Source organism: Manihot esculenta, chromosome 17 (assembly GCF_001659605.2).
Source record: "Manihot esculenta cultivar AM560-2 chromosome 17, M.esculenta_v8, whole genome shotgun sequence".
In the NCBI taxonomy this organism is placed as follows: domain Eukaryota; kingdom Viridiplantae; phylum Streptophyta; class Magnoliopsida; order Malpighiales; family Euphorbiaceae; genus Manihot; species Manihot esculenta.
The window spans coordinates 22,656,267-22,670,861 of record NC_035177.2 but is presented as its reverse complement, the minus strand read 5'-3'; the positions used below and the strand labels follow the sequence as shown (position 1 = coordinate 22,670,861).

The following is a 14,595-nucleotide window of genomic DNA, read 5'->3' as shown; positions in this document are numbered from 1 at the left end:
GGTTTTTGGGGAGTAGTTTATAGTTATGTTCAGGTGTGTTTGGTCCCTCATTTGAGTCCACCTGTGTAGGTTCGGACTCGAGGAACCGAGGACCCCAGCAGTGAGTTCAGCTGCTTCGGTGTTGTCAGAGTCAGCCAGAGGTGAGTGAAACTAAACTTAACCTTTTAAATTGAGAAATTAAATGTTTTATCATGTTTCATGCATCATGATTATGCAATAGGATGATTGCATTAGTGTTCACGAATATGCCGCATTGCATCGATTGTTGTTGATGTGGGTGAATATTGGATGACCCAATTAGTCCATGACAGGAAGACCAGGACCCCATTCTACGGCCTGGCACAGAGTAAGGAAAGACCAGGACCCCATTCTACGGCCTGGCATGGTTATGGAACTCGAAGACCAGGAGCCCAGAGGAGGCCCTGGGGCAATGGTAAGAAATGTATGTTATGACAGGAAGACCAGGACCCCATGCTACGGCCTGGCACAGAGTTAGCTTGGACTAATTGGTGACAAGTTCACCCAACCCTTATGTGAATTGTCTGTGTTATGATGCATTTCATAGAGCATAGTGTTAATATGTTTTATAGTCCTACTCACTGGGCTTTTAGCTCACCCCTCTCCCTTTACCCCCAGGCTTGCAGGTACAGTATAGTGCGGGAGTCCGGATAGAGTAAAGAAGTCATGCTTATGTAATAGCTAGCAATGGACATGATCAAATTGTAATTGTAATGTCTTAATCAGTATAGATATGTAATGAGATGATGTTTATGGAGGTTAGAGTGTGCTTGACCATAGATTGTTGTTATCCCTTTCATTACATGATCTTAGAGATTTTTATGATGTTTATGTAAACCAACTCAGCATATGTTATGTCACCCATTTGGGGGCACTGATGAGATCCCACAGGGGGATCAATGTTATGTTTATGTTATGTACAGTGCATGCACAGGTTGAGTTTGGTTGATGTATATGGAAAGAAAAGTTTTAATTTTTATGTTTGTTGTTGATCATGTATGGGATTATACAGGTTTGCAGGTTATAGGTCAGGCTTGCTACGGGTCCCGGCGGCCTTAAGCCGATCTGGATCCTAGCGCCGGTAGCGGTCCGATTTTCGGGTCGTTACAATAAGAGTTTGCAATACATCTTGAGTCAGAAGGAGTTGAACCTGAGGCAGAGAAGATGGGTGGAGCTGCTTAGTGACTATGATTGCAAGATCCAGTATCATCCGGGTAAGGCAAATGTAGTGGCAGATGCCCTCAGCCGAAAATCACTTGACAGTTTATCCCATATTACAGCAGAGAGAAGACCGGTGGTGAGAGAATTCTACAGGCTCACTAATGAAGGTTTACAGTTAGAGTTGTCTGGTACAGGTGCACTTGTGGCTCAGATGAGAGTGACACCCGTGTTTTTGGAGCAAGTGGCGCAGAAACAGCATGAGGACCCCGAGTTGGTGAAAATTGCCAAGACTGTTCAGTCAGGCAAGAATGAGGAGTTTAGATTCGACAACAAAGGGATCCTCCGTTATGGGAACAAATTATGTGTACCAGATGACGTGAGTTTGAAGGGAGACATTATGAGAGAAGCTCATAATGCCAGGTACAGTGTTCACCCTGGGGCCACCAAAATGTATCAGGATTTGAAGAGAGTTTATTGGTGGCCAGCTATGAAGAGGGAAGTGGCGCAGTTTGTGTCTGCTTATGAGATCTGTCAACATCAGAAGCCAGCTGGGATGCTCAACCCACTACCGATTCCAGAGTGGAAATAGGAAAATGTGGCAATGGATTTCGTAGTGAGGTTACCAGCAACGTCCAACAGATTAGACTCTATATGGATAATAGTGGACAGACTGACCAAATCTGCTCACTTTATCCCTGTCAGGAGTGGCTACTCTGTGGACAAATTGGCACAGGTTTATGTTGAAGAGGTTGTTAGGCTGCATAGGGCTCCAGTATCAATAGTGTTAGATAGGGGACCCCAGTTTACCTCCAGGTTTTGGCGGAGTTTGCAGAACGCAGTGGGCACAAGGTTGGACTTTAGTACTGCTTTCCATCCACAAACTGACGAACAGTCAGAGAGGACTATCCAAACGATAGAAGACATGTTGAGAATGTGTGTGCTAGATTTTGGAGGTTCTTAGAGGCAGCATCTACCACTAGTGGAGTTTGCCTACAATAACAGTTATCATGCTAGCATAGGGATGGCTCCTTATGAAGCTCTATATGGGAGGAAGTGCAGGTTACCTGTCTGCTGGGAAGAAGTGGGAGAAAGATCCTTGGCAGGGTCAGAGTTAGTTGAGATCACCAGCAGGGTAGTGCCTATTATCAGAGAAAGAATCAAGACTGCCGTGAGTCGGTAGAAGAGCTATGCAGATGTCTGTAGGAAACATGTTGTGTTCCGAGAGGGAGATATGGTGTTGCTCAAGGTGTCTCCTATGAAAGGGGTGATTCGTTTTGGGAAGAAAGGTAAACTAGCTCCAAGGTACATCGGACCCTTTGAAATCTTGCAAAAGGTTGGGAATGTATCTTATAAGTTAGATTTGCCTGCTTTTATGGAGAGAATCCATCCGGTTTTCCATGTTTCCATATTACGAAAGTTTGTGTCGGATCCGAGTAAGGTTCTTAATGAACTAGAGGTAGAGATTCTAGGAGATCTCACCTATGTTGAGCAGCCAGTGCGGATCGTAGATACTTAAATCAGAAAGTTGAGGAACAAGGAAATTGCGATGGTGAAAGTCTTTTGGAATCACCACAATATGGAAGAGTGCACCTGGGAGACCCGGGAGTCCATACTCCAGCAATACCCCTATCTCTTTTAAGGTTAGTGTTTTAAGTTTTATGTGCTTTCTTGATGTTATGTTTGCTTATGTGTTGTTTGAACATTCGGGGATGAATGTTCTTAAGGGGGGAGGAATGTAATACCCGGCTAGACTCCGGTGTCGGAATTTCAACTTTCTAATGGAATCCCCATTGAAATTCGGAATCTCGGATACTGAAACCTCTTAGAAGGGTAAAATATGTTTTTACAAAATGTTTTTGATGATTTTATTGATTGGTTTTGAGTTAAAGTTTTAAAATGAAAGAAAAATATTTTTGAGGGATAAGCCCAGGTTCGGCCGCTGAACCTCATGATCGGCCGTGCGAACATGGTGCCGCTACGGGAGCTCTCTTTTGGCCCCCGAAGGTGGTCTGGCCAGCCACCTATTAAAGGCCTCTAGTCCAAAAATGAGAGAGTTTCTCTCTCCATCTTCGAGCAAAGGTGAGTTCTTGCCCTTCCTTTGATGATTTTATGTTTATCCTTCAAATCTTCATGAGTTTTCTTCTTTTTTTTTTTTGAAGTTTTAAGCTTGGATCAAAGATTTTAAGGTTTGGGAGACCGTTTCTCCTCAACTCCAAGTTTGGGGTCACATCTACCTTCGATCTTCAAGAGGTAAGTGTAGATCCTTGCCTTTTTATATGTTTTAAGTAAGTTTTAATGAGGTTTAAGTTAGGGCTGTGCAATCGGTCGGTTCGGTTCCGAACCGAACCGAACTGAAAAAACCAAAAATTGAATTGTAAAAATATTAAAAATTGAAAAAACCGATTATAAAAATATAACCGAACCAAATCGAACTGATAAAAATCGATTCGATTTGGTTCGGTTCGATTCAAATGGAAATTTGTAATTTTTTTTAATTTTCTGCTTTTAATTTCAGTAGAATAATTCAATAAATATTTCACATAAATTTACCAATAAATATTGTCTGAATACATAATGATAATACTTAAAAAATTCATAAAAATCTATGTAAAATTTAAAAATACATTTAAAATCAATATTTCACATAATAAAAGTATATATAAAATCGGTTATTCGGTTTTTCGGTTATTTAATACGTTTAAACCGAACCGAACCGAAAATCGAATAAGCTGGAAAATACTAACCGAACCGAACCGAATATTTCAATTAACTGAACCATTAAACCGAAATCGATCGGTTCGGTTTGATTTTTTGATTCAAACCGATTTATGCTCTCCCCTAGTTTAAGGGTTTTTGATGCATGAGATGGGTAGATCTATGTTTTAGGGGTTTTATTAGTTTTATGTTTAATGTGTTGTTTTTATTGTTGTTTGTTGGGGTTTAGGCTAGTTTTATACCCCTTATGCATGTTGGAGTGAGTATGCATGTTGTGGGAAGTTGGATGTGAGGATTTAAGAGTTTTGGGGCTGAAGTGCATGAGGCAGGATCGGGTTCTGCCATTCTGGAGAACCCAGGTTCGGGCGCCGAACATGCATGGGGAGGCAGCCTTTGGCCGCCTAACATGCCCCCGAAAACATGCACTTTTGGATCTGTAAAGGAGTTTCGGCCGCCGAACCCGCCCCCGAAAGTCCCTGACTTTTCGAATCTGTGGAGGACTTTCGGCCGGCGGACCTGCCCCCGAAGGACCCCGACTTTTGGATCTATAGAGGACCTTAGGCCGTCAAAGGTACCGCCGAAAGTCCTCTGCCCAGCCTCTCTTTGCCTGTTTTGAATGCATATTTTATGATATTTTAGGGGATTTTTGGGGAGATGTTTAAAGTCATGTAATAGTTGTGTTGGTCCCTCATTTGAGTCCACCTATGTAGGATCGGACCAGGGAGACCGTAGAGGCCTTCAGTGAGCCAGTTGCATCTTTGTCAGTCGAGCATCAGCCAGAGATGAGTAGAACTAAACTAATCTATTATTTTCTTAAGTAATCAAACTTTTGAGCATGTTCATGCATCACGAATGCCATGTTTATAGGATGTTTGCATTAGAATTCATGAATATGATGCATTGCATAATTTATTGTTGATGTGGATGGATGTTGGATGACCCACTAGCTGGGGAGCAGGTTATGATATGATACGGATACGGAAGACCAGGACTGCCCATTCTACGCGCCTTGGCACTATGTAAGGGAAAGACTAGGGCTGTCCATTCTATGCCCCTGACACAGTTGGATATGTTATGTTATGTTTAAGAGTAAGTCCTGAGGAGTTCCGTCGAGGGCCAGTCCTGAGGAGTTCCGTCGAGGGCCGGGCATTGATTTGGATATGTAGAGGGTTATTGGTGACAAGTCCATCCTTGATATATATTGTTTGTGTTGTGATGTATTTCATGAGAGCATATGTTTATTAAACTGTTTTTATGTTCTGCTCACTAGGTTCTTGTAGTTTATCCCTTTCCCCTAACCCTAGGTTTGCAGGATCAGAGATAGAGCGGGAAGTCGCCTTAGTAGCTGGTATATATTTATGTTTTAGATTAGTAGTGGACATGTAATATGTAATGGTTTAGTTTTGTGCTTTGCCCTAATTTATGTTTTTGTAATCCCTGTGAACATGATTCTTTATGTAAAAGTTTTTATGATGAGTTATGATGAACCAAGCTTGAGGCATGTGATGTTTACCATACTAGAGTATTTGATGAGGGCTCTAGTGTGGGTTTTATGTATACAGTTTATGATGCATGCACAGGTCGAGCTTGGTATATGAAAAGTTTTAATTCTTATGAAAATGTATGATCATGTATGAGATTTTATCAGGTACTCAGGAGGTATAGTAGGCTAGCTACGGGTTCCGGCGACTTTAAGTCGATCTGAATCCTAGCGCCGGTAGCGGTCCGGTTTTTAGATCGTTACATAGCTCAAAATAGTTAATATAAGTTATTTAGTGGTTACTAAGTTAGGGTTTGTATAATATCAATTCTATTTGTAATATGCTGATGTGGGAATCTTTTCCATGCTAAATTTGTGATGTCTTCGTCACCATGAATTGGATACAATTACTAAGTCAATATTGGACCCTCCGGTATTGTGGTTTGCTAGTGCCAGCTCCATCCTGTCTCACACGGATAGCCCTTTCCTCGTAAACTTACTAGTTCAGAATAATTTTTCTAACCCAGGGTGGCTCTGGTACCGATTAGGCTCTAATACTAATTGTAACAGCTCGATCTAAACTTATCCAAATAATTTTTGAACTTATTTTACTACTGATCCAAAATGGTTAATTCAAATTATTTAGTAGTTATTAAGCTAAGATTTATATATTACCAATTCTATTTGTAATTTTGGCAATGTGGAAATCTTTTCTACAAGCCTCAATATTTCATTCTCTCCGGTAAAATTTACGACGTTCTCGTCACAACTGAATCAAATACGATTGGTATCAACTATTTTGAATCAAAAAAATTGTGTTGAATTAATGAATCTATAAAGAAAAAAGGCTACTCATATGAGATTAGGTGAAATCGCCTCATGCATTGATAAATCACAATGGTTGACAGTTTGATTTTGATTTAGCAATTATATCTTATTTAGTTGCGATAAGAATACTGTAAATTTAATGGGAAAGTAAAATATTGAAATTTTATGCTTACATTATATATATAAATTTTAATTTAATAACTATTAAATAATTTAAATTAATAATTTTAAATAAATATAAAATCAATCTAAAAATTATTTGAATAATTTAAATTGAGCCGTTACAGAAAAAAAGATACCGTAAACTGTATAATAAAGGAAAATAGATGGTGTCTATTATATGTTGTTAAGTATAATTAAAAGAACAATTATTTTATAATACTTTATTATATTTTTATACGTTAAAAATGAAATTTTCCAGATTTGTCGCCCGCTACGTGTATATATAATTATATACATATATTGTGATAAAGATAAACGGTGAGTGACGTCTAATCAGGACAGGTGCAAATAAATTATTGACGTGAAGAAAAGTGGCTGATTTATTAATTATTTTTCAAGCAAAGCAAGGGCTGAGGGGCACGTCAAAAAAAATAAATAAATAAATAAAGAGCAAGTTAAATAGAACTCGATTCAAATTGCTTAAAGATGATTTTAGAAAAGACTACCACGTTAAACTCAATTAAACTCAGTACGTGATCTCACCGCTCTCAGACTTAATCGGGCTCATCTTCAAATTCAAACCGGGGTCGAGTCAACAATTCCAGCCCCATTATGTACTCTGAACTGAAACCCAACCAAAAGCAAATGAGACAGCGAGGAAACCGAGACACACACAACCCCAAACACAAAAGCTTTGGCAGTGACTACTGAGAAATGAAAACCCTCAATAACCATGGCTGCTGAGAAGCTGCTTCTCTATCTCTTCCTTCTAGTCCTGCGTTTTATATCTTCTATGTCCATACACACCATAACCGTAAACCAAATTATTAAAGATGGCGCCTTTCTAATCTCCCAAAATAACACTTTTGCTTTAGGATTTTTCAGCCCCGGTAGTTCTAGCTATAGATATCTTGGAATTTGGTTCCACAAGGTTCCGGGACAAACGGTGGTGTGGGTCGCTAATAGGAACAATCCCATCAATGGCTCCTCTGGGTTTCTCTCCATCAACCAATATGGAAACCTCGTCCTCTATGCTAATCGTGACCAGAGATCTCCGGTATGGTCTACCAATATTTCCGTGGAAGCAACGGGTGATTGTGAGGCTCAGTTGCTGGATTCAGGAAATTTAGTTTTGTTCCGAGGAGGCACAAGTAAAACAATTGCATGGCAAAGCTTTGATTATCCTACAAATACCCTGATACGAGGAATGAAATTTGGGTGGGATAAAGAAACGGGTTTGAACAGGTTCCTAACATCATGGAGATCTGCAAATGATCCTGGAAGTGGAGAGTACTCCGTTAGGCTCAACCCAAGTGGCTCGCCACAGTTCTTCCAATACAGAGGTGCGAATCATTACTGGCGCAGTGTTCCATGGCCATGGAAAAAAATAGCAAACATTTACAACTACAGTTTTTTTAACACAGAAGACGAAATATACTTCAGATATAGTTATAGCGATCCCTCTGTTACAATAATAATGTTGGTGGACGAAGCAGGATTTGTAAAATGGCTAACATGGCATGAAACCGAAGCTCAATGGAAGGAATTCTGGTCATCTCCAAAGTACCGGTGTGACTGGTATGGAGTTTGTGGTGCTAATAGTAAGTGTGAACCCAATAATGTTAATACATTTGAATGTACTTGTTTACCTGGTTATGAACCCAAGTTTCCAAAGGACTGGCATCTAAGAGATGGGTCAGGTGGGTGTGTAAGGAAGCGCCTTCAATCTTCGTCTGTGTGTGGGCATGGAGAAGGGTTTTTAAAAGTGGAACAAGTCAAAGTTCCTGATACTGCAGCAGCGATTTGGGTAGACATGAGCATGAGTCACTTAAACTGTGAACGCCAATGCAAGGTGAATTGTTCATGCTCTGCATATGCAAGCATACCCATTGCTGGGAAAGGCACGGGTTGTTTGGCTTGGTATGGAGAATTAATGGACATAATAAATTTCTCAGATAACAGTGGCTATGATCTGTATATTCGTGTTGATGCACTTGAATTAGGTACTTTCCTGCTTGCACTGAATTTTTGAAGAGCAGATTTCGTACTCTCATGAATTAGAAAATTTATTATAATGGGCTAGGACCATTTCTTTGTTTCCCTTTCTTTTGGAGGTAATTTTGTATTCCTTTCCCTCTCTTGCAGCTGAGAATAGAAAGAAATTCAATGGTTTTCTTCAAACGAAGGGAATGTTGATAGTTGTGGTGCTATCTTTCAGTTCAGTATGGCTTGTCATCATTATATTCGTCTATTTTTGGTTCTGCAGGAGGAGAAAAATAGGGTAACAAACAAGCTTTCCTAATTGTTTTGTGCCTTTTCATGTTCTTTTTTTCCCTGTTTTTACTCGTGATTATATGCCTTGCACACTGAGGGAGTAAAATTAACTATTTTCCGAGCTGGAATTTATTTGAACCCCTCAGAAAAAAGAAGTTTCATTAGTGAGACTGATAGAAGCTTTTATTTTCATTATCATTTTTTTTAGTACAAGGAAGAAGAGACTAAACAGAAAGTTAGTTGATGCTAGTGTTGGTTCAAATTATTATGAAGATTCTTTGGGGGAAAGTGGGTTAAGAGGAAGTAGGAGTCCACCAGACTTGCTATTTTTTCATTTCAGCACAATTCTTGCTGCTACTAACAATTTTTGTGCAACCAATATACTTGGACAAGGTGGATTTGGCACTGTTTATAAGGTATTGTATGGCTTCTCTGCCATGATTGAACCTTTACTTGTCACTTTTGAGGATCTGCATAAGCTAATTGTCTTTAAATTGGTTACTCATGAGTGACCTTACCCTTGCCACATGATTTCAGGGTAAGCTATCTAATGGACAGGAGATAGCTGTAAAAAGAATGTCCAAAAGTTCAAGACAAGGAGTCGAAGAATTCAAAAATGAAGTTATGTTGATTGCAAAACTTCAGCACAGGAATCTTGTGAAACTTCAAGGTTGCTGCATGAAGAAAAAAGAACAAATGTTAATATATGAATATTTGCCAAACAAAAGCTTGGACTCATTTCTTTTTGGTAAGTCTGTCTGTTCTACAATAGTTTCCTTCTTATTATACATACAAAATTATGTGATTGGAGTTTTTGCCTATTCTTTAACAATAACTCAAGTTTTTCCTTGTATTTACACATATACACAGATCAAGAAAAGAGATTTTTTTTGGATTGGACAAAGCGCTTCAATATTATTATTGGGATTGCTCGTGGCATTTTATATCTTCATCAAGACTCAAGATTAAGAATCATCCATAGAGATTTAAAGAGTAGTAACATTTTATTGGATGCTGAGATGAACCCAAAAATTTCAGACTTTGGCATGGCAAGAATATTCAAAAGCGACCAAATTCAAAATAAGACGAATAGAGTTGTTGGGACATAGTAAGCACAACCAGAATACATATCACTTAGATGCTCTTAAATTTTTTACATGAATTGAAACACTTATCTTTTAAAAAATTTCTTATGCAGTGGTTATATGTCACCAGAGTATGCTATATTTGGAAAATTTTCAATAAAATCTGATGTGTTCAGTTTTGGGGTGATATTATTAGAGATTATAAGTGGAAAGAGAAGCAATGGCTTTCACCAAGAGGATGCGTCCTTGAGCTTGATAGGACATGTATGTTACAGACTTTTTCTCCATAGCTTGAAGCCATACAACTAATACTGAAATATAATTTCTACTGAGCTGATGCTGTGAACCACACAGGTTTGGGAGTTATGGAGAGAAGGCAGAGCATTGGAGATAGTTGATTCATCGCTGGAGGAGTCATATAATCCTTATGAAGTGTTGAGATGCATACAAATAGGACTCTTGTGCGTGCAAGAAGGTGCAGTGGATAGACCTACAATGTCAGCAGTTGTTCTAATGTTGAGTAGTGAGACAACTCTTCCTTCTCCTAAACAACCTGCTTTCATTTTCAGGACATCTTCCAACACCAGCAGCCCTAGAGTAGGGGAAGGATCCAGTTCTGTAAATGAATTGTCAATTACTGCAGTTGCAACAAGATAGTTTTTGCATTTTTGCGCCATGAATCATATCAATATTATATCTAATGGAGATGTATTATACAGCCATATCAATATGAAATTTTTTGCCTTTTAACCATATAGAAATTGATGCAACAAAGAGTTTTAGCAGAAAAGGTTTTATCATAGGATACTGTTTTGAAATAGGAAATCAGCTGAATTGGAAAATGCTGACTTTGAAAGCCACGGCTATATTCCCCACCAAAACCTGGTCAATGCTTCCAGGATCAAATACTCATCATTTTAGCATTTCTATTTTCATTACAGGGGAACCTTTTTCCCACAAGTCCTTTAATGGTAAAATCCTTACCTTACGCCATCTTCATTTTTCTTTACATTTGTGTCCTGTCGTATTCATGAGATCTTTCAACAAGACTGCCATTCCAATTTCCATACATCTCTTTACAGTTTTCTGTACAGGTAACTTGATGGAGTTAAATCTCTGAAATTTATGTTTTCTAAATTTCTTAATTTTAATAGGTTAAATCTAATTCACTCCAAATATATAATAAAAATAAATTTTTTTTCGAATTTCAATTCAATCAATTCTTATAAATGATCTTTGAATTTAATTAAAATCAATAACTTCTTTTAAAGAAAAATAAGATAAATCTTAATTTTTAAAAAATATAAAAATGTCTCTGTTGATGACAAGATAATATCTATGGCGTAAACAATAAGACAATAAGAAAGAGCTTTAATTTGACTTCGTCTACCATTTGAAGAAAAGAGAAAATTCTTTGTACTTGTAACGTGTTGTATTTGTATTTGACTGCTGGTGCTCAAGAGAAGAAAATTTTCATTAATATTGAAAGATAATTCTGAATATATAAATTAATTTATATATTCAATTAATTATTTTTTTTAAAAAAAATTAAATCACTTGTCGATAGTGCTCCTAATAATTTCCCGACACGTAAAGTGAAACTCCGACGACAAGAAAAGAGACGACCTGGAAACGTAGAACCCAACACAAAAGCTTGGCTGAGGAATGAAAACTATCATTTACCGTGGCTGCTGAAAAGCTGCTTCTCTATCTCTTCCTTCTAATCCTGCCTTTTATGTATTCCATATCTTTACAGTAATTAATTTTAAATTTTATGATAAATTTAAAATTAAATTTAATTTTTATTATTGATGTTTAATAAAAATTTAGAATAATTTTTTAAAATAAAATTTTAAAACATACTACTTTTAAAAAATGCGGCGAGTCCTAGCGCTGTCACAAAATTTAATATGAAAATTTTATCATTTAAAAAGTTAATTTTATATTTTAATTATTTTTTAAATATTTTTATAACTTTTTATATTAATTTTTTTTTATTATAAATAGCTTTCCTTAATTATTAAATACTCACATTTCAATTTTTTAAAAATTTCGTTCTAACCTATCTTTTCTCTTATATTGTCTTAGCCAAATGATATTGGTTAAGACTCCTGACAGAATTTAAATAGTCATTTATCAGATTGGTATCAGAGCAAAATTTGACCACAGCAGACAATCAAGAGGCGTGACTTGCTGCAATTGAGGTAACTTTGGCAGAATTGAGGGAGAAGATCGGACAGCTAACCTTGCAGCAGGGAATCCACCACACCCCTAGCCAGTCGCCAATTTTGTTTTTGCAAATCCCCAACAAAATTATTAGAAAGGTTACAAGATCAAGATAGACTTTCAAAACTTTTTTTATTCGTTGGATGTGGAATCTGTTCTTGATTGATTGGCAGAGGTTGAACATTTTTTCGAAATTATGAACGTGAAAGAGGATCGCAAGGTTCCGATTGTGGCCTATAAGTTAATACGGGGTATAACAGCCTGGTGGAATTCAATTCAAAACGAACGCTATCGGAGGAGGCTGGAACCCATATGAAACTGGGTGTTGATGAAGCAGATGATTGAACAGCGGTTCTTACCTAGCGATCACGCTCAGATTTTATATAACCGGTATCATGACTGTGTAGAAGGGAATCAAAGGGTGGATAAATATATCAATGAGTTTTTGAAGTTGTAGGCGAGGTGTGAAAATTGTGAGAACGAAGCCCAGTAGGTTGCTCATTATCAGAGGGGCCTGAATCACGAAATTCATTGCATGATGGGAGTAGTTGCAATTTTCACCTTGGCAGTCGCCATTGAGATGGTAAAAAGAGCAGAAGAGTGTGTTGATTGGTAGCCACGACAGCAGTATAATCGAAATTTTAATTACAAAAATTCTAATTCGACAGGGATGTAGCAGTATAGAGGTAATTACAGCGGGCAGCCTTCTAAGGTTGTAAATTTTGGCAATCCTCAGAATACTATAGAAGAAAGGAGAAACAGTAAAGGAAAAACAGTCACCATTACAACAGATAAAGGAGGCAGAACCAATCCTTATCAAAAGCCAACGGGAGACATATGTTACCGTTGTAGGCAACTTGGTTATCGATCGAATAATTGTCTAGAAAGTAGAGGAGTTAATAATGATCGTCGACAGGTTAATGTGGTTGAGCAGGTGGCTGAATCTGAGGAGGAAGTGAATGACGATGACAGATCTATTACTAGTTCTGAAGATGGAGAGGTCAAGTATGTGGTGAAGAAAATATTATGCTCGACAAAACAGGAGGATGAGAAGCAAAGGGGAAAGATTTTTCAGGCAAAGTGTCGTGTAGTAGAGGCAATTTGTAGGCTAATTATAGATAGCTGCAGTTGTAAGAATCTGATAGCTAAGTAAATGATGGAAAAATTGCAGTTGTCTACACAGCCGCATCCTTCGCCATACAAAGTCGGATGGATTAAAGAAGGTTCAACAATTAAGGTCAATAGATCTGCAGTGTGCCTATCTCGATTGGTAAATCTTACACTGAACATGTTAATTGTGATGTTGTGGATATGGATTGCTGTGGAATTTTGCTAGGTCGCCCTTGGCAGTTCGATGTTGATGCTTTGTATAAGTGGAAAGAGAATTCATACATGTTTACATGGAATTAAAAGAAGATTACTATTTTGTCTTCCGGTTTTGAAAAACATTCTAAAGTGAAAAGGAAGAATGCTGTTGTTGTTTCCATGGGAGTGCAGAGGCTATCTGGTGTAGTTGAAAAATCTGGAGGCACACTAGCTTTATTAGTGAAAGCAAAAGGAGCAATGGAGGATGCATTATCTTCACCACCACCCATCAAAGAGCTGTTGAAGGAGTTTTCTAAGTTAGTGGAGGAATCCTCCAAGCTTCCATCTCTACGGGATATCCAACATCAAATTGATCTCATTCCTGGATTAAAATTATCAAATCTGCCTCATTACAAGATGAGCCCAAAGGAGAGTGAAATTCTCCAAGAACAGGTTGAAGAATTATTGATGAAGGGGTATATTCGGAGAGCATTAGCCCCTGTGGAGTACCTGCCCTATTAGTTCCAAAGAAAGATGGGACTTAGAGAATGTCCGTGGATAGCAGGACCATCAATAAAATTACAATTCAGTATCGATTTTGTAACGACCCGAAAATCGGACCGCTACCGGCGCTAGGATCCAGATCGGCTTAAGGCCGCCGGGACCCGTAGCAAGCCTGACACAGAACCTGTAAACCTGTTCAATCCCATACATGATCAACAATCATACATAAAAATTAAAACTTTTCTTTCATTCATTCCTCATACACCAAACTCAACCTGTGCATGCACTAACATAATCATAAACTTGACCCCTCAGTGGGATCTCATCAATGCCCCAATGGGCGATACATCATAAGTTGAGTTGGTTAAACATAAACATCAATAGACATTAAGATCATGTATCAACAAGGGATTACAATACTCATAGGGTCAAGCACAACTATAACCTCAATATACCTCATTACATAACATACTGTAATCTCTTACATTACATCATAGTACAATTGTCATGTCCACAATCTAACTATTACATAAACATACTTCAAAACTCTGGCTAACCTCCTGGTCTACCCTGTACCTGCACATCTTTTAAGCTCTTCGAAACTCTCTTCGCACTGGTCGATCCACAGAAACTTCTGATTCTTCCTGGTTAGTCTGGTCAGAGGAGCTGCTATTTTCGAGAAGTCCTGAACGAACCTCCTGTAGTAACCTGCCAAACCCAAGAAACTCCTGATCTCTGTCACTGAAGTGGGTCTAGGCCAGTTAGCCACAGTTTCTGTCTTCTTGGGGTCCACCTCAATCCCATTCTCTGACACTACATGCCCCAAGAACGAAATGC

General features: G+C 38.2%; 1 protein-coding gene across 3 annotated transcripts; it reads left to right on the top strand.

Annotated features, from left to right (window-relative positions):
• Window positions 1-6,909: 6,909 nt before the first annotated feature.
• On the top strand, window positions 6,910-10,476 carry LOC110605041 (G-type lectin S-receptor-like serine/threonine-protein kinase At1g11410). 3 transcript variants are annotated; one of them, XR_002486308.2, is made up of 7 exons: window positions 6,910-8,367; window positions 8,510-8,645; window positions 8,847-9,054; window positions 9,176-9,386; window positions 9,509-9,746; window positions 9,920-9,987; window positions 10,078-10,152. XR_002486308.2 is itself a non-coding variant. In XM_021743338.2 (7 exons), exons 1-7 carry the CDS (start codon window positions 7,098-7,100, stop codon window positions 10,378-10,380), a joined length of 2,517 nt encoding a protein of 838 aa, XP_021599030.1. In that variant the 5' UTR covers window positions 6,912-7,097; the 3' UTR covers window positions 10,381-10,476. The 3 variants fall into 3 exon arrangements, 2 of the variants coding, with proteins under 2 accessions (XP_021599032.1, XP_021599030.1); XM_021743338.2 differs by having other exon boundaries at window positions 6,912-8,367; window positions 9,837-9,987; window positions 10,078-10,476; XM_021743340.2 differs by having other exon boundaries at window positions 9,920-10,221.
• Window positions 10,477-14,595: the final 4,119 nt, after the last annotated feature.

What these genes read in the sequence shown, in the direction of transcription:
- LOC110605041 (XM_021743338.2), top strand. Translation starts at nt 7,098, where the DNA reads ATGGCTGCTGAGAAGCTGCTTCTCTATCTCTTCCTTCTAGTCCTGCGT. An exon ending in TGCAGGAGGAGAAAAATAGG is followed by an intron (nt 8,646 to 8,846) that starts GTAACAAACAAG and finishes CATTTTTTTTAG; the next exon opens with TACAAGGAAGAAGAGACTAA. An exon ending in CCTTGAGCTTGATAGGACAT is followed by an intron (nt 9,988 to 10,077) that starts GTATGTTACAGA and finishes TGAACCACACAG; the next exon opens with GTTTGGGAGTTATGGAGAGA.